At 43.4% G+C, this 27,989-nt stretch overlaps 1 protein-coding gene across 5 annotated transcripts in view; it reads right to left on the reverse strand.

Annotated features, from left to right (window-relative positions):
• ARHGEF3 (Rho guanine nucleotide exchange factor 3) overlaps positions 1-27,989 on the reverse strand; it is a 308,586-nt gene that overhangs the window by 27,009 nt on the left and 253,588 nt on the right. For 4 of the 5 annotated variants that reach the window (XM_082412280.1, XM_082412281.1, XM_082412279.1 and 1 more), the window contains one exon: positions 14,109-14,216. In XM_082412280.1, coding sequence (XP_082268406.1) covers positions 14,109-14,216 — 108 coding nt within the window. Of the gene's footprint in view, positions 1-14,108; positions 14,217-15,101; positions 15,790-27,989 lie in introns of those variants that run through there. The other variant, XM_082412283.1, reaches the window with a different exon arrangement.

The raw sequence follows: 27,989 nt of genomic DNA on the forward strand, positions 1-27,989 counted from the left end.
AAATGATGCCTGTCCCAAGTTATGTTCTTATTTTACAAAGAGGTCCTGGTAGACTTTGGGGTGGTCTAATCATCCAAAGTCCTCCCCTGTGGCTGAAACATGCTACCACAGTGCTTTCTCTTGACAAATACAAATGATCAAGAAGAAAGCTGAATGCATCATTTTCAGCCTTCGTCCTAGATGATTTCAACACACTTATTGGAAACTGCCAAAGCAATGAGGTGTTGCTGTGTTGAAAAGCCACATTCTTATTTAGCAAGTGTTCCCTGCCATGGCTGTGGCCACATGTCAATGGCCTTCAATGTGAAGTTCCAACTCCTTATTTTGGCACAGAAGTCCTCTTGTAATCTGTCCACAGTCTATCTATCTAGAATCACCTCCTGCCACTCACCCATGAGCCCCCTATTCTCCAGCCCTACTAGGCTATCTGCCATTCTCTAAATGTACCATGCTTTGCCATTTGCTGTGCTTCCTTCAAGCAGTCTTCTTTTCCTGGAATGCTTTTCTTTCGTTGCCTTGCTGGCTAACTCCTAACTGTCCTTGGGATATAACTCAAATACCTCCTCTAGGAAGCCTTTACCAGTGTTCTCCCATCCTTTCCCAGAACAATTTGGACATCTCTCTGATATAATGATGATCAGATTTTATTATACTTATTGGTCACCTGCTCTGAATTATAAACTTCCTGAGGGCAGGAACTGACTTTGCATGTGACATATGAGCCATCATCTCTGAGACATTATAAGGTAGCTTCCAAATATTTTGAGATTCAACCATAAAACTTAAGAAAGTAAAGAAAATTTTAAAAGAACTATTCAACATAAGGGCGTTGTTAAACAAGTTATAATTCATCTGCTTGATAGAATGTTATCTAGCCATTAAGACAATTCTGAGATACTTTTAACAGGTAAAAATCCCTCCTTTGTAAGTTAAAATAAAATTAGGATTAAAATCTGTATATGAACACTTTATAATTATGAAAAAATGCACATGAGCAAAGATACACAGGGAATGCCACAAAATCTATTGTTTTTGCCTGATGACATTATAGGTAATTTTCACCCTAGTTTACAAATTTGTATAATTCAAGAAAAATGAATAAATGAAAAACGTAAAAAGAAACTGCCCCTCGGTCTAAGGGGCTTCAGGGTATCACCACAACCTTCTGGAAGCAGGAAGCAAGCTCTGTTTGCAAGCAGTAACACAGTTCCTCAGGCTGGCCTAGGCACCTGTGAGCTCCTGGGCTCATTAATGAGCTCATGATCACTGGACCAGCCCTGTGAGGGTCAAGAAAGTACTTGCTCCAAATGCAGTTTACTGATGGTATCTCACAAATCCCTGTGATCTCTTGAAAACAGGCCTTTATAAACAGTGACCAGACTAATGCTTGCAGATTCCGCCCCCCCCCCCCCCCCCCCCCCGGCACTCAAAATCAATTAGCCACAGGCACGGAAAGGTCAAAACAAGCAAAGTGAGTCACCAAGTAACTCACTCATCTCAGTTTGCGGTTCTGATGCCAGCTGGGGCAGGAATTAAACAGCAGAAAGAGAGGAAAAAACAAAAAAGAAGATTCAAAATCAAAGACATTTTCCACTTTCACTTGAGAGAATCAACCGCCTTCTTTGTTCCAGTGTCAGCCCCTGACCAACTTCAAGTGTCCCCTCTTCTCCACCACCAGTTTGAAAGTAATTTAGGCTAACTTTAAATTTTCATACAAAAAAATATAAAATTAAGTACAAATCCCCTCATTTTTCCCAAGTACACTTCTAGAAGTAACTGCTATAAGTTTGTTCAAGGTCTTTCCACACCTTTTCTATGCATTTGCTAACATTCACAGAAAACAGAATGTCTTCTCTTTTCACTCAACAACATGTCTCTCCATGTTAGAATATAAGACCCACTCTTAAAAAAAATAATAATTTATGGAGGTGAAATTCACACAACGTGAAATTAACCACTTTGAAAATGAACAATTCAGCAGCCTTTAGTACATTCACAGTGTTGTGCAACCACTACCTCTAGCTTGAAAACATTTCCATTGTCCTAAGTCACTCATTCTTTTTTTTTTAACTGAGGTACAGTTGGTTTACGACATTATATTAGTTTCAGGTGTACAACATAGTGATTCAAACATTTTATAGATTATACTCCATTTATAGTTATTATAAAATATTGGCTATAATCCCTGTGCTATACAATATATCCTTGTAGCTTATTTATTTTATATATAGTAGTTTATACCTCTTAAGTCACCCATTCTTTTTTTTTTATATCTTTATTGGAGGATAATTGCTTTACAATGTTGTGTTAGTTTCTGCTGTACAACAAAGTGAATCAGCTATATGTATACGTATATCCCCATATCCCCTCCCTCTTGAGCCTCCACCCATTCTTTTTAATGGCTACAGAGTTAGTGTCCCATAGTCTGGATGGACCACATGGATTTAATCAACCTCCAACTGATGGACATTAAAATCGTTTCCAGTGTCTGGCTATTATAAAAAGTGCCTTAGTGAACATCCTTTATGTATTTATGCTGGTATTTCTGTAAGGCAGATTCCTTGAGTAGAATTCCTTGGTCTAAGAAGTATCAACTTCTTAACATTTGATAAGTACTGGCAAATTGACCTTCAAATAGTCTGTTCAACTTCATAGTCTCCAGAAAGGTATATGACAGTACCTTTTTCTACACACTCATCAATAGGATATTATTATCAATCTGATAGGAAGAACAAATACATCTTAATTTCAGTTTCATGTTTCGAACATAAGATTGAACATATTTTTATGTTTTTATTGAAAAATTTCCCAGAGTTGGAGACTTTTTTTCTGTTGCAGTTTGGGGGAAAAAAAGAGAGAGGTGAGCTATACTAGGGGAGCTCTATCTCTAAGAATTCCTGGTTTTGTCTTTCCTTAGTGATTGCTGGGCTCGGATACTAAGGGGGAAGGGACAGGGATGAAGTTCACCACGTATATCACAGAGGGGCCGTACATACTTGCCCATGCTTAGTACTTCTGATGAGTTCTCGCCGATCCTCACAACCACCCTGAAAGGTGAGAGTTTATTCCCATCTGGCTGATGATTAAACTGAGGCTAGGGAGGCTAAGGTGTCTCCCCAGCTAGGATTCAAAACCAGATCTGTTTGACTCCAAAACCTGAGCTCTTTCTACTATGGGGACTGTACCTGCTGTTTACATGCAAATCATGCATCGCAGGGAGGTTTCAGTCAGATGGGACTCAGCCTTCTTGGAGTTTAAGTCCAGTTAAGAAGAGGGAATGTTGGGCTTTCCTGGTGGCGCAGTGGTTGAGAATCTGCCTGCCAATGCAGGGGACACGGGTTCGAGCCCTGGTCTGGGAAGATCCCACATGCCGCGGAGCAACTAGGCCCGTGAGCCACAACTACTGAGCCTGCGCACCTGGAGCCTGTGCTCCGCAACAAGAGAGGCCGCGACAGCGAGAGGCCCGCGCACCGCGATGAAGAGTGGCCCCCGCTTGCTGCAACTAGAGAAAGCCCTCGCACAGAAACGAAGACCCAACACAGCCAAAAATAAATAAATAAATGAATAAAGCCAGAAAACATCTTTAAAAAAAAAAAAAGAAGGAATGCATTTGCTCAGTTTTAGGAATAATGACTGAGTGGCTCTTGGACCAATCAAACTTTAGATTTACACCTTTAATTTGGATGGATTAAAACAAACATTTTGTCTTTTTAAAACTCCACTTAGAAAGGGGAAGGATGCTGAAAGGAAGAATCCCAAAGAAATAACGAATGCTGGACAGAGGTGTGGTTAGCAGCTGGCTGGCCCTGGAGACAGCTCACAGCCAACCAGGCCCAAGCCATGGGGGGTGTTCATGACAGTGCTGGCCACACACCACACCTGCACCCCTCCCAGTCATCAGCACAGCTGGCCACAGGTAGATGAGGGGATGGGAGCTAGCGGAGAAAAAGCGACTACTGCTAGGAGGAAAAACCCAAAGAAGAGGAATGCCTTGAGAGAGAGGAGAACAGCCGCATCCCTTCCAGTGCCCCTGCCACTGCCCATCCCCCTGCTCTGGCTCTCTTTCACCATGTGCTGTGTGATATCATTGACCGGTTTGTTTCTGACATGTCTGTTTCCTCCCAATAGAAGGTAAGCTCCTTGAAGACAAGGGTGTCTATTTGTTCTGTTCACTGATGGATTCACCAACACTGGCACATGGTAGGACCTCAACAATTTTGCTTAATGAATGAATGTCGTTGCTTGTATGTGCTGGGCTCTGTGAGTGGGGCTTTAGAGCCCTGCTATGCCCAAGAGGTGAGGATTCCTACTCTTTTTTTATAGATGAGGAAACTTGAGGCTCAGAGAGGGTGATTCTTTGCTGAAGGTCATGCAGCTAATGAATGGTGCCCCAGAATTTAAACCCAGGTCAATGGCGAACTCAGGATGACAATCCACGTCTGGTCTATTTGAGTCCAACTCTCCCCACCCCTTGCAATTTTTTTTTTATATGCTTTTTTTTTTTTAATTTATTTATTTTATTTTTGGATGTGTTGGGTCTTCGTTGCTGCGCGCGGGCTTTCTCTAGTTGCGGCGAGCGGGGGCTACTCTTCATTGCGGTGCGCGGGCTTCTCATTGCAGTGGCTTCTCTTGTTGCTGAGCACGGGCTCTAGGCGCACGGGCTTCAGTAGTTGTGGCACGAGGGCTCAGTAGTTGTGGCTCGTGGGCTCTAGAGCGCAGGCTCAGTAGTTGTGGCGCACGGGCTTAGTTGCTCCGAGGCATGTGGGATCTTCCCTGACCAGGGCTCGAACCCATGTCCCCTGCATTGGCAGGCGGATTCTTAACCACTATGCCACCAGGGAAGCCTCCCCTTGCAATTTTTAACCAATATCCTACCCTGCTTCCTCTAGGGTAAAATTTAAAGTGTGTTGGAATGCATGTGCCCAAATAGATGAGTCTCAGGTTACTTCTCAGTCTATGATAGGGAATCTCAGCCTTGCCACCACTAACGTTTTGGACCAGCATATTCTTTGTTGTGAAGGGCTGTCCTGTGCATTGAAGGATGTTTAATATTATCCTCACCTCTAACCACTAGATGACAGTAGTGCCCCCCCACCCCAAGCTGTGACAACCAACACATCCGCAGATGCTGCTGAATGTCCCCTGGGGTGAGAAACACTGGTTCACGGTGACCAGGAGAGGCTCACTTCAAAGTAAGGGACCCAGCTTGGAAGGGACTGGATTCAAAACAGAATCATGTACATAGGTCCCCCTAGTTATGGGGATTCTGGGCTTGGACTGAAAAATGTTCCAGGACAAGCAAGAGTTTCCATGAGGGAATCTGGGCCAGAAAATGAGTCAAAAGCCCAAAGCTCATAATTACTGGCAGCTAAAATAACAATGGCCATAGCGGGCACAGATACTGCAGATTTAGGAAATGGGTGCTCATGTTTATGCCTGAACTGGATACATGGAAAAGATGCTGTAGGTGGGAAAAGGGGGCCCCTTTACACGTGTCAGAGGAAATGTAAACCCAGCACGTTAGGCATGATGGAAGATTTGCTTTGTTAATGCTGCCTGTTCCGTGGGGTACTCCCTTGTCCTTTTCCCAAAACAGAAGGTCTCTATGGCCAAAGATAACATGCTCCAATAAAGAGTTCAAGCCAGGGAAATTCTCTACATTTACGCTTGCTATTTTGTAGCAGATAGCTTACTATTGAATGGATTGACTTACTTCACTCTGTATGACAGACTCTAGGTCCGTCCACCTCACTACAAGTAACTCAATTTCATTTCTTTTTATGGCTGAGTAATATTCCATTGTATATATGTGCCACATCTTCTTTATCCATTCATCTGTCGATGGACATTTAGGTTGCTTCCATGTCCTGGCTATTGTGCAGCAAAGCACACAATAGGTTTTTTCCCTATAAAATGGTGATGAATTCTACCCTGCAGAGTTGTGAATGAGGCCACGAACATAAAGGACCTTGCACAGAGCTTGGCTTGCTGTAAATACTGAACTAATGAAAGATGTTAGTACTAAATTTAAAATGACAAGCTTTAAATTGCAATAGTCAACTATTACAACAGTCTAATTATTATTGCAGGAATAGTAAAGATGCTGTAAATACTGAACTAATGAAAGATGTTAGTACTAAATTTAAAATGACAAGCTTTAAATTGCAATAGTCAACTATTACAACAGTTTAATTATTATTGCAGGACTAGTAAAGAACAGCAGAAAATCAGGAGTTCCTTTTAACACGGAATACAGGTTACTCCTCAACTACATCCTTACCTTCCAGACAGGCAATAAGTACAGTTTCTGGTTGCTTCCCCCAACACACACACACACACACACACACACACACACACACACACACACACACACACACCCCTCTACTCCTTGAGCTCATTCTCCACATCTGCCAAATAACTTAGGACCAAAGATTTTATCAGCTGTAGAAAGTATATGACCTTGGATCAAGGGGTGATATTTGAGGTCCTTGGAGAAGAAAATCATGGTTGCCAGCCCATGGAGATTAAGCACATATGCTGGTACTCTTCCTACTTACTTCTCAGATCTAGATGGCATCAGTCTTTCCACACTCCTTCCTCAAACCTGAAATGTCCTCTCTCCCCTTCATCCTCATCATCTCTGAGCCATTCCAGGCCCAACACAAACCCTTGCACCCTTGCCCAAAGAGAGGGAGAAATGTGACTATGAGTCTAGAATTAGGATGTAAGAACACAAAGAAGCAATTCTGTCCAAGACAGATACATATCAAAAGTAGAGGCCTGATGCTCAACATCACTAATTATCAGAGAAACGCAAACCGAAACTACAATGAAGTATCACCTCATACCAGTCAGAACGGCCATCATGAAAAAGTCTACAAACAATAAACGCTGGAAAGGGGTGGAGTAAAGGGAACCCTCCTACACTGCTGGTGGGAACTAAAAATAGAACAACTGTATGAGCCAGCAATCCCACTCCTGGGCATACACCCAGAGAAAACCATAATTTGAAAAGATACATTCACCACAACGTTCACTGCAGCACAATTTACAATAGCCAAGACATGGAAGCAACCTAAAGGTCCATCGACAGAGGAATGGATAAAGAAGTTGTGGTACATATATACAATGGAATATTACTCAGCTGTAAAAAGAACGAAATAATGCCATTTGCAGCAACATGGATGGATCTAGAGATTATCATACTAAGTGAAGTCAGACAGAAAAAGACAAATATCATATGATATCACTTATAGGTAGAATCTAAAAAAATGATACAAATGAACTTATTTACAAAACAGAAGCAGACTCACAGACTTCAAAAACAAACTTATGGTTACCAAAGGGGAAACGTGTGGGGGTGCGGGATAAATTAGGAGTTTGGGATAAACATATATGTACACATTACTATATATAAGATAGATAATCAACAAGTACCTACTGTACAGCACAGGGAACTCTACTCAATATTTTGTAATAACCTATTTGGGAAAAGAATCTAAAAAAGAATGGATATATGTATACGTATAGCTGAATCACTTTGCTGTACACCTCAAACTAACACAACATTGTAAATCAACTATACTCCAATTAAAAAAAAAAAAAAAGTAGAGGCCTAACACTAGTGCTATCAGATGGCTTGGTGTTTACACTCTTTGACCAGAATTCCACTTCTGGCAATATAATGTAAGGAAAGAAGAAATAAAGACATATACAAGATTTGTGATCAGGATGTTTAAAGCAGTACTATCTATAATGGTGGAAAAATGCAAACAATTTAAGTATTCAACAATAGAAGGGTGATTAAATAAACATACATCCTTTTGACAAAATACTATATGAACCCATTAAGAATTGAGATCATGAAAAATATTTAATGACATGAAAATGTCTTTATACTGTAAGGTTCTTTTATACTGTTAAGACAAAAGCAAGTTAAAAAATAGTATGATTACAATTTTGTTTTTAAAAAATACTCACACAAGTATATAGTAAAAGAAAAGATTGCCTGAGTAGATACCAAAATGTTAATAGAAGTTTTTTGGTGATGGGAAGATGGGATTACAAGAACTTTTATTCCCTTTCCTGTGCTTCTCTATATTTTTCATTTTTAAAAATGATGTTATATAATCAGAAAAGAAAGCCCAATAGGAGGTACTTTAAAAAAATAGGACAGGTTGGGCGGGAGGGACAAGCGCTGAGGAGGCGAGCCGGGCAATGGCAGGGATGGCGCTCAAGAGGCTGATGGCCGAGTACAATTAACACTGAATCCTCCGGAAGGAATTGTGGCAGGGGCCCAGAAGACACCTGTTTTGAGTTTGGGGTTTCTCCTGCCATCCTGAGTTTCCCGCTTGATTACCCGTTAAGTCCTCCAAAGATGAGATTTACCTGCGAGATGTTTCATCCCAACAGTTAAGTGCTTTTGAAGTAGTTTCAACAGTTCCAGGAGAGGCCTAGAGATTGTGTGCATATGAGCATTCATGGTATACTGCTATTCTGCTGTGTGTTTGGAATTTTCCATAATACAAAGTTTAAAAATTCATTATGGTCAGAAGAGTTGATTGAGGAAGTCAACAAGTTCAAGGTGATTAACTGTAAAATGCAACTATGAAGAGGATTGTGGGTAATTAAAAAATAACTAATAAGGGCTTCCCTGGTGGTGCAGCGGTTAAGAATCCACCTTCCAATGCAGTGGACACAAGTTCGAGCCCTGGTCTGGAGGATCCCACATGCTGTGGAGCAACTAAGCCCGTGCGCCACAACTACTGAGCCTGCGCTCTAGAGCCTGCGTGCCACAACTACTGAGCCTGCGTGCCACAACTACTGAAGCCCTCGCGCCTAGAGCCTGTGTTCTGCAACAAGAGAAGCCACTGCAATGAGAAGCCCGCGCACTGCAACGAAGAGTAGCCCCCGCTCGCCACAACTAGAGAAAGCCCATGTGCAGCAATGAAGACCCAACGCAGCCAAATTAAATAAATAAAATAAATTAAAAAAAAAATAGATTATATTGAAGATAAATACATTCTTTAGAACGATACCTGTGATGTAGTTTAAAGACAAATACAGCCAATAAACTGACTGAATTATGTGAGTGTGTACTAAGAATAGCCTGGCCTTTTGATGTTCAGATAATCAATACAAATAGTTTTAAAATCTGGCCTTACTGTAAAAAAAAAAAACAATAGGACAAATGTCATAAAAAAAATTCAACACAGAGTTACTTAATACTATTAAAATATTTACAACCATTAATAGGAGACTGGTTATATAAAATAAATCACATCATGTTGGAATAATATATACTCAGTCCATTAAGATATTTTCCAAGAATAACTGTGATATAACACTTCCCTTAAGCCATAATAAAACTTTCATCCAGCTAAATGACAAAGGGAGGATGAAAATAAAAGAGATAAACAAGATACACCAGGTAAAATGCAAAAAAAAGAAAAGACAAAATAAAATCCAAGACAGAAAGCATTAAAAGAAATAAATAGAAATATTTAATTTTAATAAAAGGTACAATTCCCCCAAGAGAGTGTAACAATGATGAAGAGGAACCTTTATACACCTAACTGCGTAACTTGGAAATATGTGAGGCCAAGACCAATAGAGATGCAAGAAAAACTGATCATCCACAGTCCGTGGGGGCCATGGGGGGGAGGTTTAAATCCAAAGGTAAACAGAAAACACAAAGATAAGGCTGGAAAGACTGTAACACCAAATTAGGCCCAGAGTGTGTAAGTTTCATAGATAGACCTAGAATAACACTGAAAGGAAGTTATAAAATATTAACAGGGGTTGTTTGGGAGTGGAATCTTTCTCTTTCCTCTTCTCTGTATTTTTCCGTAATGAACATACACTTTATAATGGAAAAGAAATACAGTTCATGTTCAAAGAGAACGCAGGGCTCAGTTACAGTGCAAGGAACCCGGCATCCCGTAGCACGCCCTGGACTCGGCCTAAACGAGTCCCCCAGCCGCACGGCCGTGACGGGCAGGTGGACTCAGCGAGCGACCGGCCGAGGCAGCTCGCCCTCGTCACTCCACATGAGGAGTGAGCACACGCCAGCCCCTTCCAGAGCTGGGCAGGCCAGTGAGGGGATTTATAGGCCCAGAGGGATCTAGACATCTGTGCTCCCGTCTACCAGCAGCGCTAACCTCCCTGGTAAGAAGGAGATGGAGCGCCGTGCAGTCGGCTCTCCCTCTCTGACCTCCACAAATGCTGCCTTTGTGCTGAGGCCCGAGCCCCCAGTCCACAGGGGGCATGGGGGGCAGGGAGGCCACAGAGAACAAGTCCCGCAGTGTCTTGCTGAACTGCCGCTGCAAGGACCACTCACATTTGTGACTGGGCTCTTAAGCTTTTTGGAAGAGGCTGCCAGTCCCGTGCTCTCTCGATATCCTCCTGGGCTAACCTGTGGCCTCCAAGGAAGCCAGAGGAAGGACTGCTAAGTGTTCTATTATTGATGAAAGCATCATGTTTGGGCCTAACTCATCTCTCCTCCTATGATAAAAGGAACCCAACCTGAGAGACCTAACTGGATATCGCAGGGATGTGTATGCCTCTAAGGTGTCAGGAGCCAGGGACAAGGGATACTGCCACAGAGAAGCAAGCTGCTCACTTACAGCAATGAGTTGTTTTGGGAAGTAGAAAAAAAATAATACACACATACGGGTAAGGAATGAATGACTACCGAGAGGCTTGGGGCAGCCCTGTACTCCTTGTTTTCTGTTTCTCCCCTCTTAGAATGGGCATCAAGACCACCACAGGCAAAATGGGAAAGGATGTGAAGTTGGCCTACTGAGTACTCCTTTGGGGCCTCTCCCTCCCTCCCCCCGCCAATCCTCCCTGCTCCTCAGGCTATATTAACACCTATCCCGCTCCACCTGGGGAAGGAAGCAATAAAGTCAGGAGGCAATTATTGGGATGCTAGGACTGGAAATAATTCTGCAGAACTTGCACCGCATGTGCCAAGGTGACTTACAGGGAGATACATGGGGGCAAGACGGCATTCTCCGTGCTTCGCAGATCATCCTGCAAACATGGCTGTCTAACTCTGCATACAACCTCAGGGACATATTTCCATTTGCTGACCACTCCCCCCGCCAAGGACACACTCACAGCATAAAGACATTGTTCAAGTTCTCTCTATGTTCATGTGCATAAACATTATGAATAATTATTCTGTTTCTACCGGGTTGTTTCTGTCCAATAAATGGAACCTGGAGTTAGCTATTTATCGTATTTTAAACGAGTAAATAAAAAACTATTTTGCCAAAAATTTTTTTTGAGGTTTTAGAAACCAATTTCCACCTGTCAGATTTCCCCCCCTCACGTCTGGCTTTCTCATCTTTGCCTGGCCTCAGTCTGCTGGATTTCAGACATGGCTTGATTTCCTTCTGTCCCAGTTCTCTAGGTCAATGCAAATTTGCAAGGTGATCAAATATTTCCTGCAGTGTTCCCTGTGTGGGATCTGTGTAGGGCAGAAACAGGAGAAAAGAAATAAAGGTTGCCTGAGAAGCCAAAGGAAAGATTTTGAAGGTATGACAATGGAAGACCTTAAAGCATTGTGCTTTGAGTCGGGGCTGGGCTGTGGTGAGGAGGCATAGACAGTGCTCTCCCTGGACCCATGAGCATAAGCACGGAGTCTACAGGCCAGGCAAGCTGATGGCAGTGAGCGAAGAGGCCAGGTGTTGGGAGGACAACTGGGAGAAGTGGGGACATTTGTAGATGACAGTTGGCTGGCTACTTAGGTACAGCTCATAAGTGCCATGTGGGAACACAGGCCCAGCACTGCTAGGCCTTCCAATTCCTCAAAAGAAGCCAGAAGTCCAGATTCTTACATGGACTGTTTTGATTTCTAAACGTTAGCTCAAAACAATGTGCAGCCAAACAAAACACAATCGAGGGCCAGATGTGGCCACAAAGTTGCCAGAAGGCAGCTCTATCCAGGATGTAAGCAACGTGAGGGCAGGAGTTAGAGCCTGGTGCATGATGAGGGCCCACTTAACTCTTGTGGAATGAGTGAGGGCCTTCTTGGGGCAGACGGCGGACTCTCCTCAGAGAGACAATGGGAAGAGATGGCTGGCAACACGGAGGTTGAAATAACTACGGTGAACTTGAGCCACAGCCACGGGGACGGGAAGGAAAGCATGAAATGGTAAGAGACAGGCTAAAGAATTTTCAAAAAGCAGAACTCAGCAAAAGACCAGATGTGCAGGGCTAGGGCAGTGATGATCTTCCAGTGGAAGCCTGTGATGAACTTGGCCAGAGGGCTTAGGGACTGGTCACTGGGGAGAGAAGGTAAACACACTTTTCTTCACTAGCTTCAAAGACCTTCATCTGGCTCCCCAAGACGACCTTATTGTTTTTCTCCTCCATTCTCCCACAAAGGGGATCAGGGGATAACCAGGGGCCCAGAGATTCCAGCACAGAGCCAAACCCATAGCTAATGAGACGATGAGGTGTTCATTCGGGAGAAATATTAGCAGAGTTAACAGAGGAATGGGCAGGGAGGGATCTGCACTGGTGAGGGACGGCACCTATAGGAGAGTGGGGAGAAGAGCTGGGGCTGTGCACAGTCACAGCACGTTGGCTGAATGGTGTGGCAACAAGGACCGGAGTGGGTGGGGGAGACTTCAAACAGTTCTCAAATCATAGATTTCACAGCATGGGACATAAACCTTGGGTGCTGGTCCACAATTTTTTTTTTTAGAAACTCTTTTTTTTGGCCACACCACACGGCTTGTGGGATCTTAGTTCCCCAACCAGGGACTGAACCCATGCCCTTGGTAATGAAAGTGCAGAGTCCTAACCACTGCACTGCCAGGGAATTCCCTGGTCCACAATTTTCTTAATGACTCAGAAAGTCAAGATAAAAATACCGCTAAGCAAAAGTATTCAGGACATGTAAGAAACTGGCAGACTCAAGACTACTCCTCAGCTGAACAAGGTGAGCCTTTTCATGGCATGACTTTCGTGGGTCTCAGTCTACAAGAGGATTTTTATGATTATCATATTGGGCCCAAGGCCTTAAGACAAATCTCAATTTTCACTTTAAAAGATAAACTTTATCAGGAGTTTACGAACAAGAACTACAAACCACCTGTTAACCAAAGAATTATTAGAGTAGTTAATATTTACACCTTAGCTGGTTAGGAAGTTAGTGATTACTAACTACAGGCCAAGGCACTATGCTAAGTCCTTTAAATGCACTCTCCTGTAAATCTTTACCATGATTCTATAAAGGAGCTGGTAGCATCATCCCCCAATGTATCCATGAGGAATAAAAGCAAGACCTAGAGAGATATGAAGTTATCTGCCCAAGGTGACAAAGTTTTGAGTGACAGAGCCAAGGACAGAAGTGAGATTCTTCTACTCCGGGGCCCTTGTTCTCAGTCAGGGGTCAACAAACATTTTCTGTAAAGGGCCAAATAGTAAATACTTTTGGTGTTGTGGGCGATAGGATCCCTTTCACAACTACTCAACTCTGCCTTTGTAGTGCAATGGCAGCTACAGAAAACACATCAACATTTAGGCATGCCCGTGTTCCAGCAAAACTTTAGTTATAGACACCGAAATTTCAATTTCATATAATTTTCATGGGTCATGAAATATCATTCCTCTTTTATTTTTTTCCCAGGCATTTTTAAAAGTAAAAACCATTCTTAGCTCCAGGGCCATAAGAAATCAGGGGGTGGGCTGAGTTTTCTCCCACATGCTATAGTTTGCAGACACTGGTCTAAATCACTAGGCTCTCCTGCCCTCCAGCTTACATCATGTGCTGGTTCCCTTGGGAGGCCCATAGATATTTTAGGACAAAACCTATGATAGCGCATCTGGATGGAGTATAGGACTGTGAAATATAATTGTGAGGAGCCCAACAGAGATGACTCCTCCAGTTACACCTTGAGGGACTCTGCCTGACACCAGTTTACAGCTTGAAAACATCTCTTTCTTCCTTTCAGTCCCCTCACTTGCTCTCTTCCGTTGAAATAAGCATTGATTCATGTCAATCTGAAACCGGGGGAGGTTCTAGGTAGGACAGGGATGTCTCCTCCCACACAACGTGGTTTTCTGCAAACATGAGCCCACCGTGTCCTTCTTACCTGCAGGGTTTGGCTGAAGCGCTTTAACGGTGTGGCTTTCACGGGTGGGATGAGGTTTGCTAGGGATGTGACTCTGGAAAGAGGTTTGACTCGTTTATTACTAGGCTCCTGTAGGGTTAAAAAAAAAGGAAAGGAAAATGTCAAGGTCAATTACGAAGACAACATAACTCCACTATACAGTCATGTCCCACTCCACAAGCTGCTGGCTGCACACCGATCTGTGGAATGTAAACAGTGCTCTGTCTCACTCCAGCTGTGTGGAGGTGACCTGGCTGAGGAGCCAGGGAAGGAGAAATGGCAGAGGGATGTCAACAGAAGCAGCCTCTGAGTGGACAGCAAATGGGCAGGGATCTCTCCTTTCCCTTCACCCCAAATATATCTGCCAGCTTTTAAATCAGAGGCTTCCACTAAGCAGCATCATTCTCTTCAACCCCTCCTGCAGAGAAAAGCTGCCGCAGATTTCCCATCCAATGACCTTGTCAGGCAGTTGTCTTTTGATGCTTCTGGTTTCATCTTTTTAAAAAACCTTTTCTCCAACTTACCTGAAGCCGCTCTCCAAATTTCTAATATGCAATGGCTTTTCTAAAGCACAAAAAATCCTTTTTTTTTTTAAGTACACCAAATTAAAACAATATTGTTTAAAGAAGTTATTCTATTGCTAGGCTCTTAACAAAGCATCTTTGTATCTACAGTATATTTGAAATGCACATATTAATAGTTATAAATAACAACCAGACAGCAAAAGAAAATGTATAGAGAGAAAACCCTACCATGAGCATCAGTTTTTATACTATACATAGCCACAAGTTTTGAAAATCACTTCCACATAAAACGTGCAAATCTGCAAGTTACCCCAAACCAAGCTGATGGATGCGGGGAGCCTACCCATACCAATGACTCTGCAGATGAGAATTACATAAATAAAAACAACAGGCTGTGGAAAAGAGAGAGATGACAGACAAAACACTTTCCAAAGACAAAGAGAACAGTTACCCTTGTCTTCCTAAGCTCCATCTGACCTGCAGGAGACGCTTGACAGCACATGAAGACACCAAATTTTAATGGAAAAAACCAAACTTGCCAATGGTTGTGGCAAAACTCAATCATTTCCAAAGGGAGCCTCAAGATGCTCATCTTTCTTTTTCAGCCATTGCCTTCAAAGTTTTGAGAGTTAAGCCAGAACTTCAGATTCTCCAGAATACCCCTGCAGGGTGTTTTGAACATAGTAGGTGCTTGGAAAAATCTTGCCTGAATTTGGAGTTCTGCCGAGAAACTCTCATGTCAGTTTATGCCCTTGCCAGCCTCAGAAATCAGAAGCATTCTCTGAAACAGACCCAACCTTTCTGGCATTCAAGTAGAAAAATTAAAAGGCCTTTTAAAAAGCACAAAACAATTCCACAACATGGCCAGGAGTGACTTCATGATTTCTCAAAGCAAATACTTCCAAGACGGAGAATCAATCTGGGCTGCCGGGTACCTCTCCAGCCTCTTGGTATGCTGAGCTGAACAGACAGCAGGAAACTCTCCGAACACTGGGAAGGCTTAGTTCCAAAATGCAAAGGATGAATCTCTCAACATGAGAGACATCGCATTACAATTATTTAAATGCTGAAGAGAAAGATCCAATAGCCCTTCTGCTTCCAGGTGACAGCGCCCTTCAAGGATGCTCCCTGTCCAGTGCCTGGCTCCTGAGTATCTGTGCCCAGAGGAGGATTTTTAAAATATTTTTTTACGTCAGAGCTCCACTATCAGCGGGCATACTGAATACACACACACACACACACACACACACATACACAGCCTCTTGAGCATCTCTTGAATGGCTCCTGCTTTGGCTGGAAATGCCAGAGTTGTGATATACCACCTTCGGTGGCACAAACTGCATTGCACCAAGTGAGAAGATGGGGGATTTCCTAGGGGATCAGGACTTGGTCTCAGATAATCCTGCACGTACCTCAGAGCCCATTGACTCCTAGGTCTCTGTTTTATTAACGGCTAAATCTGCTAGGTCACAGATTCTATATCAAACTAGGGAAGTTGAAGGGCAAACGCCAATTGGCTTCTCTTGCTTTAAAAAGGGGCAGGGAGCCCTGCATGCTTGGCAGGATGAGGGAAGATTCGGCTCTGTTCCACTTGCTGTGTCATCTTTTCTAAGGTTCTGCTGACTTTGCTGCCCATTTTACATGAGCCAGTCAGATGGGTGTTTTTCTGCACTGCTATAAGATGTATGCACAGTGCAAATGTTGGCCCCTCTGCAAGTTGTGTGCAGTGTTGCTACATGAGATTGTAATTAAAACTCCTTTCCTAAGGCTTTGCCCATTTGGAAGTAAACACTGGGCTGCTCTCTGGCAATCTGACATTTCCAAGTAATGAACAATCAAAACAGAAACCACTGCTGCATGATTTAGTGCTTGATCCAGCAAAGCGGGCAGGTGCAATTTCACAACCAGAACATTTACAGGTTATTGAATCTATAGAGGAGGCTTTATGCCTGACCCACATGAGTCAAATATAAATTATGGTGTTCTCCTTGAGGGCTTCAGTGAGAAGAGGAGATTAAAAAAATTCTTGGCCTAATTTGATTTTTCTTTTCCATTTTACTCAGTATGTCTCGAGCTACATTTTACTGCTGTCTAAAAGGAGCCTCAGGGAAAATGTTTCCAGATTCTAGTTAAATAGCTCTACTGAGAACTAGCAAATGCAATAAGAGGGATGCTTTCAGGCTTTACAGAGAGATGACAGAACACAACCTGCAGAAGCTTCCTAATCCAACAACTCAGCTGCCAGACCAAGCTGGGCAAGGTCACTGCTAACCCCAGGAATGAAGTGTCCTGTTTCAAGTGCAGACACCACCCTCACTATGCAATTTTAAGACAGGGCAGGAGGACATCTCACTAAAGAGGTTAGAAAAATAAAACAAAAAAGAAAAAGGCATTGAGTATTCTGTGTGGGCAGTATTTTCTGAATAACAATCTTTTTGCATGTTTTCCAGACCTTACAGCTTTTTTGTTTTTCTTGTCTTATTGCACTGGCTAGGACTACCCATATATTGTTGATTACAAGCTGAAATAGCAGGTACCATAGTCTAATTCCGAATTATAAAGTAATTATTATGAAGGTTTCATCATTAAGTACTGTATTTGCTGAAAGCATGGAAGAGACACCCTTTATCGAGTAGAAAAAGTTCCTTCTGTGCTAACTTTGCTGTGAATTTTTATCATGAATGAGTACTGACTTTTATCAAATATTTTCTCTTCATCTTTCCAGAGGACAAGGAATGGGAAAAAAGAAGGAAGAGGTGGGAAGAAGGGAAGGAGAGGATGAAGAAAGGTATAGAGGTCATATTTTTCATAAAGGAATTGATTCACCAATTTTAAATATCTCTTGTGCTTGAATTACAAACAAAGGAGAATAAAGCACTCCATGTAATTTTATTTTTAATGTGAGATTTAATTAAATAGATTTTAATATTCCTTCCCTAGGGGATACAGTTCTTATCCTCTCCTTATTCTTCCCTCCAAAAGATAAAAACCAAAGCACATTATATGCAATGTAAGAAAATGCCTATCATATCAATATAATTTGGCACTATTTCTTATTCCTTAAAAAATAGTTCCATTCTAATAGATGTGGCATACAGGAAACCCTCACTCATTCTCCCTGCACTTCATTTTTGCAGCCAGAGTGGGGTTGGAGAGCAGTAGGAGAGTCTTTCACATCACGTCTGTAGCTTCCCTGAGACTCTGCTTTTACTGAGTCACAAACGCGGCCCAGGAGGGGCCAGAAATGCAGCCATTAGTGCAGGACTGACTGCTCTATTGCAGGGCAGCACTGCTCTTGGATGCTCTACACCTGGCCAGGAGCAAGAGAGAGGTGAGAAACAACTGTGCTAGCAGATGCTTTTGCCCATGAGTTGATGGAATCATAAAAAAAAGTCTTTCAAATGTTTAGAAACACCAGGAAGCCTTATGCAGGGCTACATTTGTGTGACGGGAGATGTGCTGGGAACTGCACACCCAGGGGTCATGTGTCATCCAACAGTAACCCTCTAGGAGGCTTTCATCATCCTCATGTTAAACAGGAAGTTACGATCTCAGAGTGATGGAGAAGCTCTAGAATTATTACATAATAATAATGAGCTCATATTCATTGCAGGGACTCTTCTCTATGCTTTACAGATATTTACTAATTTATTCTCCTAACAGCCCTACAAGGTAGCCACTATTGTGATCCTCATCTTAAAGATGGGGAAAGCTAAAAAAGGTGGCTAGGATTTAAACCTAGGCTAGGGAGGCTGGATCCAGAGCCCATGCCCTACTCCAGGGCTTGGCTAACTTTTTTGTAAGGGGCCAGATGGTTAAATATTTTAGGCTTTGAGGGCTGTCCAGCCTTTGTCACAACTACTCATCTCTACCATCAGCCATAAACAGTATGTAAATAAGTGAATGTGACTATGTTCCATTAAACCTTCATCTATAGACATTAAAATTCGAATTTCATATAATTTTCACACGTCACAAAATATTATTCTTCTTTTGCTTTTTTTCGACCTTTAGCAAATACAGAAACCATTCTTGAGGGCTTGAGGCCTTTTTTTTTTCCCCTGCTCATTAGAAAAAGGAACATGAGTTTTGCTGGAGATTCCCCAATTTTCAATTAAGTATTTTGCTCAGTAGAGGACACTGTAGAAGATTCTAGAAAATTAATTTCCAAAATACTGTTTTCTGACAGCACCTTTACTATACTAGGCAACATTCAAAATGCTTAGATCCTGAGTTCCACTTCCAAGTACTACTGAGTCAAAAATAAGGGGTAGAAATCTGATTTTAAGATGGTATGGGGTCAAAATGCTCCATAATACAAAGATTTATTTCAATGGACAGAAAACAGTTTTGCGAATGTACTAGTGAATGCTGAACTGCAGCACACAGGTGCCATCTGAGATTTTTACTTCAGTTGTTAGTGAGGACCTAGTGAGAAAGGATACTGAAGAGGCAGACATGACCTAGAATCAACAGTAATTAGAAGAAACCTGGTCCCACTACTGAATTTCAATAATTCTCAACTGATATAGGCCAGAATAGGGAAAGGTCCATGTGGCTGGGAAATTGAGAGCTGAGAGGGCTACCTTGAACCATTTATTAAAGACCCAGCAATCCCACTACTGGGCATATACCCTGAGAAAACCATAATTCAAAAAGAGTCATGTACCACAATGTTCATTGTAGCTCTATTTACAATAGCCAGGACATGGAAGGAACCTAAGTGTCCATCAACAGATGAATGGATAAAGAAGATGTGGCACATATATACAATGGAATATTACTCAGCCATAAAAAGAAATGAAACTGAGTTATTTGTAGTGAGGTGGATGGACCTAGAGTCTGTCATACAGAGTAAAGTAAGTCAGAAAGAGAAAAACAAACACCGTATGCTAACACATATATATGGAATCTAAAAACAAACAAAAAAATGGTTATGAAGAACCTAGGGGCAAGACGGGAATAAAGACGCAGACCTACTAGAGAATGGACTTGAGGATACAGGGAGGGGGAAGGGTAAGCTGGGACAAAGTGAGAGAGTGGCATGGACATATATATACTACCAAACGTAAAATAGATAGGTAGTGGGAAGCAGCCGCATAGCACAGGGAGATCAGCTCGGTGCTTTGTGACCACCTAGAGGGGTGGGATAGGGAGGGTGGGAGGGAGGGAGATGCAAGAGGGAAGAGATATGGGGATATATGTATATGTATAACCGATTCACTTTGTTATAAAGCAGAAACTGACACACCATTGTAAAGCAATTATACTCTAATAAAGATGTTGAAAAAAAAAAGAAAAACAAACTTCTAGGTCACCACAAATATTCTCATGTTCTCACTTCCCTTGACACCTCCTACTGCCAAGGCCTTCCCACCCTTTCATTGTATTTTGTTGTCATATCACTACAGTTTCCTCCAATCGGTGACAGTTCCTCAGGCTTCTGTGACAATGATACTTTTGAAGAGCGCTGGTCAGTTATTTTGTAGTATATCTCTCAATTTAGACATGTCTGATGCTTTCTCATGATTGGATTCAGATTATGCATTTTTGGCAAGAATACAACAGAAGTGATGTGCCCTTCTTGGTACATCATATCTGGGGGACATGATGTCACTATATCTTATAACTGGTGACACTAACCTGGACGAGTTGGTCAAGGTGGTACAATGGGTTGAATTGTGTCCCCCACAAAAAGATATGTTGAAGTTCTACCCCCGAACCTGTGAAAGTGACCTTATTTGGAGATAGGATTTTGGCAGATGTAATCAGGTTAGGATGAGGTCATATTAGATTGCAGTGGGCCCTAAATGCAATCGTTGGTGTCCTTATAAAAAGGGAAATTTAGACAGAGACATACAGGGAGACAGCATGTGATGATGGGGGCAGTGATTAGAGTGATGCGTCTACAAGCCAGAGAACACCAAAGATGGATGGCAAACACCAGAAGCTAGGAAGAGGCAACGAAGAATTCTCCTGCAGGTTTCAGAGGGAGCATGGCCCTACTGACACCTTGATTTTCGACTCTAGTTTGCAGAAGAGTAAGAAATAAATTTCTGTTGTTCTAAGCCTCCCCTCTTGCGGTACTTTGTTACAACAGCCCTACAGGAGGTATCTGCTGGATTTCTCCATTGTAAAGTTACTACTACTCCCTTTGTAATTAATACACATAAGTGGAAGAGATCCTTTGTGACTACGGGCATTCTCTGGAATTCAGCTCTGCAAGTGTTCACCCAGCATCTGCAAAGTGGGCTTCATTGAAGGGTACACGTGTCACCCTTGGGGGAATGTCTCCTGGCTTCACAGAGAGAACCAGAAGGTTGATCCAGGCAGAGCACCCAAGAGAGTAAGCCTTGGCTGGAGTGCGGCAGGTGAGGCGGTCAGCAGGCAGAGCACAGTGGAACACAGGGGCATGCAGGACACAGAGGCAGCAACGAGGAGTCCTTAGCAGAGCTGTCTGAGCAAGAGGGGAGCAAAGAAGGGGAGCTTCTTTGGAGCCTGCAAGTGACTCTTCATCTTATTTTTTTGGAAATAGAAAAAGACAATAATGAAATAATTGTTCCTAACTCCAAAATTTCCATTAAAAATTTTTTTGTTTGTTTTCTTTTCCCTGGCACAGAGCTAACTGACCTGGTGTCATTTGTTACTAGAAGTTAAAAGGCAAATAATGAGGCCCAAATTCCAACGGAAACCTGGCTTCATTGATTAGGCCAAACGCATTTCAGAATTATTGGTTTCTAACCTACAAGGTGAGCAAAAGGTCTTCAAAAGTAGAACTATAATATCCCCCTAAAAATGCTTACAGGTGATTTCAGCAAAGGTCCCACAGGCTTTGTGGACTCTGCCAAACCACCAGGAACAGCTCTGGGAAGAATTCCTGATACCTTCCTCCTGGCTAATCTCAAAGGTGGAGGCCACACCCTTGTGTTTATTTTCTCCAGCTGCAGGTTTGGTTGCCTTGCACTGTGCATCCAAGGGAGATTAGATTTCCTTTTTGATGAAATGGCCCAACTCTCTCTGCATCAGATGCTAGAAGGAAAACATCCTAATTTCCTTCTTTAAAAGAAAAAAATGCTTTTGGGGGCTTTGTTTTGTTTTGTTTGTATTTTTGCTACTGGGGACTAAGGAGAGCCTGGATAAATAAAATCCACAGGACACTCTGACTTAGTTCAGTCTCATGGCCAAGCTGTAGACAGGGTGTTGGATTGTTGTGTTGAGGAGCTGACCATTTCTCCAGCCTCCCCTCATGGCAATGCTAAAAAGCATTGATGGAGACATCACAAAATGGTCTGGACAGATCCACAGATTAAACCATCAACTCTTGGGGCCGTAAAACTGAACACATTAAGGTTGGGGAGATGATCTTTATTCCATGTATATCAAGTCTGTTTTGGCTTGAGCCAGTCTGCACCTACGGCCTCTGGCCAAGGTCAGCCTGTGAGGTGGTTGCTTTTAGGGGGGTGTTGCTTAGGGCAGGAGCATCAGAGGGGGATGCTGGACTAAGCTCAGACGCTGCTGGCATAAGCCTCTGAAAGTATGCTGAGTTCCAGCCCCAAACAGAGCTCCCATCAAATGCAAGTAAAAAAATGAGAAGAGAAAGAAATCACACTTTATGACAATTCATGTGGTCATCCTGGCTTCATTTCCTCCAGGCCTCCCCTGCTTCCTTCAAGTTCAAAGCACATGCTGGCAAAATACTATCGCTCTCTAATATTTGTATAAACTGAATGGCAAAATGAAGGAAACGTGAGTGTGGGGCGAGTTAGACGGATTTCATCCAGTTTACCCTGCTGGAGCAATTAATTTTACTACAAACTCTGAGAGGGCAAATGTTACTGGCATACCATTTTGTTTCTGAGGGAGCACCTCAAGCAAGTTATTATCTTTATTCCTCTCATTATCATTGACTGTTTGCTCCCATATTGGAAAAGTAGCCTGTTCTTCTCTGCCATGGGGATATTCATTTTTGCTGAATGGTGGTTTATGGGCCAAAAAACAAAAAACAAAACAAAACCTTGGAAAATAATTCAGTAAAATATGGGACTTTCCGAGAGCCGAGGTGGGCAGCAGCCTAGGTTACGAACAAAATCTCTTAGCAGTGCCAGTAAAATAAAACAGAACCACTGTTTCAGACACTGTATTTTTGGCTAAGGTTTCACTCCTCAATTACTTTCAAAGTTATTCGTTTCAGTCAACATCATAAGGGTAAGTCAACATTTGTCCTGGCAGCAAGCCCAAATTTATTTTATTAGTCTGCTACTGGTTAAATTGGCCCATGATTAAAAATATCTAATAAATAGCCCTAAAATATTGGAGTTTAGTAGAAAACCACATTCACGTTCTCTTACACAGGATGTTACTATTACTTAACCTTGGGCAGAAGGAGAAATGCACACCCTCACCCCGATAAGTTCCTTTTAGCAAACGCTAGCCCATCGCCTGAAACTCATTCTGGTCATGCCCAGACATGGCACTACAGACCTTCAGAGAAAGAGGAAGCTAAATATTTAGCTCTCTCTGCGGTCTCTGGCTCCACATATGCCTTCTGATCATCAAGCAAAGCTCTTACTCTGTCAAGGAGAAAGGGCCAGATGCTCAGAGCTGAAGCGCTTTAACAGTTCGACCTCCTGGAAAAGTGTGAGAGCTGCCAGCAGACTCAAGCCTCTGTGGCCCTTACAGGGAAGCCAACCTTAGGCCCAGAAGATGTTTTCTCATGAGTAGAGTCAGGTTATGTCTTTTTGCCAAGAATGCCACAGAAGAAATGTGCCCACAGCACGCCACACCCATCTCCAGGTCTGGAAAATGGGGTCAGAGCGGCACATTCCTGGGTGGGGGACGCCAAGAAGTCAGCCGGAGGTGGCAGTGGTGGCCTAATCACAGCCACAGGCCAAGAGGAAGGGCTCTGTAGTTCTGGGGTTTCGGTCAGTCATTTCCTATTGACTTCTTGGAAACCCTTGGGTGGGATATAAATTCTGTATTTGTTTATCTCTGTAAAAGGGATTCCCTGGCTTCCCCTTGGGCTGGGTTGGAGGGGTAGGGGGAGAAGAATGCACTGGGGATTCCACCTCTGCTTCAGGGTTTGGGAACCGGTGTGTACAGACCTCAAGGGCACTTTAAGGACATTTGCTGAGGCTTCCCTGGTGTTTAAGGATGAGCAGAAAGCCTCTGCTGAAAGTGACAAAGTTCTTATCACTCTGGCTCCCCAAATGTGTTGATTCTTTGCAAAGGATCTAAGGATAAAATATGAGCCAACCTTTCCGGCCAGAGGACAGTGCCCTATGAACTGAATACCCTATGACCTTGGGCCAACGATGTAACCTCCACGGGCTTGGTCTTATGCCCTGGGAAGTGAGGGTGGCTCTCTGACCCTCTCACAGGGTTGTTGGGAAGGTGACATGAGATCATGTGTGTAATGTGCTCGGTACAAGCCTGTCCCATAAGTTGTTGCCTGTAAATATCAAATTATTGCCTTGAAACTGTGATGTCCAAGGAGAGGTGTGATCTCCCCCCACCCTCGCCCCCACCCCCAGCCTGTTCTCCTGCTCTCATTCATTCCCTGCAGCACTGGATTTTGCTCTGAGCCTCCCAGGGACAAAGCTGGTGCTCCGTGTTACCTGCCACTATCTCACCAATGACATGCTCTGGCCACCGAGGACTTGGGCTGCTATGAGACCACATTTTGATTCTACATTCCTGCCTTCCCTTTCTTCCGGCAGTTTTATCATCTGTTTAGTCAAGCTCCAGCTGGATAGAGCAAAACTGGGAGTGGTTTGGCAAGATGCAAGGCTACGTCCAAGTTGAGAAAAACATCAACCGTGAAATCCTAAGATAAGAACCTGAGTGGTGGAAGTACACCCAAGTGGGTAGGTCTTGAGGTCTACATCGAAGTCCTCCCACCCACCCCTCCCCACCCCACCTTGCTGAATTATGGGCTAAAAGAGCTGGTCTCCAATCTTGCCTGATCCCACTACTATCTGGGATTAGGCAATGATAGGAATTCTGGGTGTTCAAGCCATGTCAGAGGTGGAAGGTAGAATTTCTCCCAAAAATAACGTTACTTTTGGCTTCCAGAAAGGACCATACACAGATCCACTGACATGTCCTCTCTCTTATCTACCTATCATCCTTTGAAGCTCAGCATTATCTTAGCTTCCCAGAAGAGGAAAAAGAAGTACAGAGATGGAAAAGGATGCACAGATCTCAATCTCAAAGGAAGGACAGCGTGTTCCAGCTGAATCTGAGATGATCAAACACGTTGCAGGCAAGCAAGGCTAACAGCTGGGTCTGCCATCTGACTGAAGACGAGGCTGAGACGAGGAATCCCACATTCAGCTGCTGGGTAGAACCTACAGGGACATCCGACCAAGGGCACCAGGTCTTCAGGAAAAGAACACGGACCCCCTCCTCTTTCTGTTCTCGATGAGAACAATGATTTTCAGCAGTCAAGCCTTGCAGAGATGTGACTTCCAGAGAGAAACAGAAAATACATTTGCTGAGCTCCCTGGTAACCCCAGCTGTCCCTCCTAGCACGATTTATCCTTTCAAATCATTTGGTCCACGTGCATCCTCAGCAGCACATGCCTCCACTGAGAATCAGGGAACACTGCACTCGGGTGTTTTAGAACAGTCTGCTCTCGACTGGGAACAGACTACACTGAAACCTGATTATTCAAAATGGAAAAAGCTACCAGTCACACAGCCACAAGGGATTGACTGAATTGGGAATAAAATAAAATATTTTAAAACCTTCCTGCTTTGGCTTTCAGCTGACATCTTACCACCCACTAAGCGATGGTTTGCAGAAAAATAAGGTACAAAGCATGCTGTTCAGGAAACTGTGAGGTAGGTAATCTACAATGGATTCATATGGCCTTGCTGTTGCTCCACACACCCCAGCTGAGCAGATGAAGAGCTTCAAAATGTTACTCCTTGGGAAATGTGTGTGTGTGTTTGTGTGTGTGTTCGTGCACACACGCAGAACACAAGACTGAACTTTAAGACAGTTTTTATTCTGTAGCACATTTTTAATGACAGGAATTTAAAAATGCCCACTAACAATGGATTTTTCCAAAGGCTCATAACAAACCCTGGCTCTCACTGCTGTACACTTGCAACCTTGAAACATAGTGATTATGTGTTATTTCTAACTCTCAGCAATTAATATGCAACCAAATGTATCATTATCTACAGTCTATTAAAATTCAGAAGGCTGTGCATTTGAAAAAGAATGTATTGCGCTGACAAAGGAGGCAGAAGCCTCAGAGACCCAGCTCTCTCCCACATCACACGCAGTTCATTTCAATTACAAAGACACAAGAGGGAAAATGAATAAACAATGGCAGTTGACTTAAAAGAAGTAAATACAAACCTGTGATTTGGTTGTTTGGTTTTGCCACTGGAGACTCAGTGGTAAGGGCTGCCAATAAAAGTTTCCAGGAAAGACAAAGGCAGTTTTGTGGTAAAAGAAAAATGTTCTTTATTCCTGAAGTAAAGTGTTCCTGTGGCAGAAGGGGGCAAAGTTCCCATGAGTTTTCCAGCACGGGCCAGCTATAGAGGGAAGGGCTCCTTTGGGAGACTACTGAGGGTCTAACCTGGCAAACATTTCCCCAAATCCCTAAGCACCCCCAGGCATGGGGGGAGGCTCATTTACCAGCCAGGCGCTCCCTCCTTCTGCCCCACCATTTAGGAGTCGGGCTCTGGGTCGCTCCTGAATTTACAAAGCAGGGCTGTGCAGAGGGGTGGCAAGGGGCCGCCTGGCCCTACAAAGCCTCCAGAATTGCTACTAACTAAACTACATGCTGCCAGGGCCCCAACCTACACACAGATTCTAGCAATTTTCTAGAAACAGAGAAGTCGGTCATCCCACACCTGACCCAGGTGTAATTCTTCTCTTCCGATTTTGTCAAGAAGAGAAGGAGGGGAACGGGGTGGGGGGATTGCAAATGGGTAAAGGGGGTGAGCTGTATGGTGATGGATGGAAATGAAACTTTTGTTGGTGAGTATACAGAAGTCAAATAGTGTATACAGAAGTCAAAATATAATGTTGTACACATGAAACTTATATAATGTTGTAAACCAATGTTACCTCAATTAAAAAAAAAGATATCTGAGGATTAAACTAATGAAAACAACAATAAAAATTTTTTTTAAAAATAGAAGAGGGGCTTCCCTGGTGGTGCAGTGGTTGAGAATCTGCCTGTCAATGCAGGGGACACGGGTTCGAGCCCTGGTCTGGGAAGATCCCACATGCGGCGGAGCGACTAGGCCCGTGAGCCACAATTGCTGAGCCTGCGCGTCTGGAGCCTGTGCTCCGCAACAGGAGAGGCCGTGACAGTGAGAGGCCCGCGCACCGCGATGAAGAGTGGCCTCCGCTTGCTGCACCTAGAGAAAGCCCTCACACAGAAACGAAGACCCAACACAGCCATAAATAAATAAATAAATAAATAATTTTAAAAAAAAATAGAAGAGAAGGAAGCACTATGTAGACAATGAGGGACCCCTGGCTGGGGAGGAGGAGGTACCAAGAGCCATGGGGTCACCTGGTGCCAGATGCTGGCACACACATACACTCGCTCATCTATTCCACATAGCAATCCCATCACCCCATTTTATAGAAGAGGAAGCAGGCATTTAGAGAAGTGAGGTGACTTGTCCCAAGTCATACCCAGTAGTTAATTGGCAGAGCTGAAATTCAAATTCAACTCTATCTGACTCGAAAGCTTTTCCGGCAACCCCCATACCGCCTTCCCTGGATACACAACTTCCTTTTACAGTAACAACATAACAGTAATAATATTGAGGGCAATTTTGAGCCAGGCTGTGCCAAAGTGTGTTCTATGCATGATTTCCTTGCTTTCTATTAAGTCAGTACTATTAATATACCCATTTCACAAAGCAGACAACTGAAGCTCAGAGGGGTTAAGAGCTTTGCCTGAGGTCACAGAGCTGGCAGTGAGTGGTGGAGCCAGGACTGAGCACAAGGCTGCTAGACTACAAGGCCTGGGTTCTTAACCACAGCACTGCTCATTTCCTAAGCCAGGTGAGGGGAGCCCTGAAGAAATCAAAGACTGTAGAGGCAGAAGAGACTGATGGAGGGAGTGAAAAAGTAGGAGCTGTTGGTTTGACGTTCAAGCCCTGTCATTCTGGAATCAGCAGCCCCTCTGGGGTGCTCCCCCAGCATCTTAGGGTGCCCAGCCAGGCACACAGGTGCCATGCTAGTGTTAAGGGCAGGCCTGGGGACTGGTGTGTTAGCATCCAGCACCAGGGGGTTCATTGGATGACCCCCTCCCAGTCTGCCAAACTCCCCCAATGAGGTTGCCAATTCACCACCCAGCTTTCT

This window comes from Balaenoptera physalus (genome assembly GCF_965194825.1).
Source record: "Balaenoptera physalus genome assembly, chromosome: 11".
NCBI classification, from domain to species: Eukaryota; Metazoa; Chordata; class Mammalia; order Artiodactyla; family Balaenopteridae; genus Balaenoptera; species Balaenoptera physalus.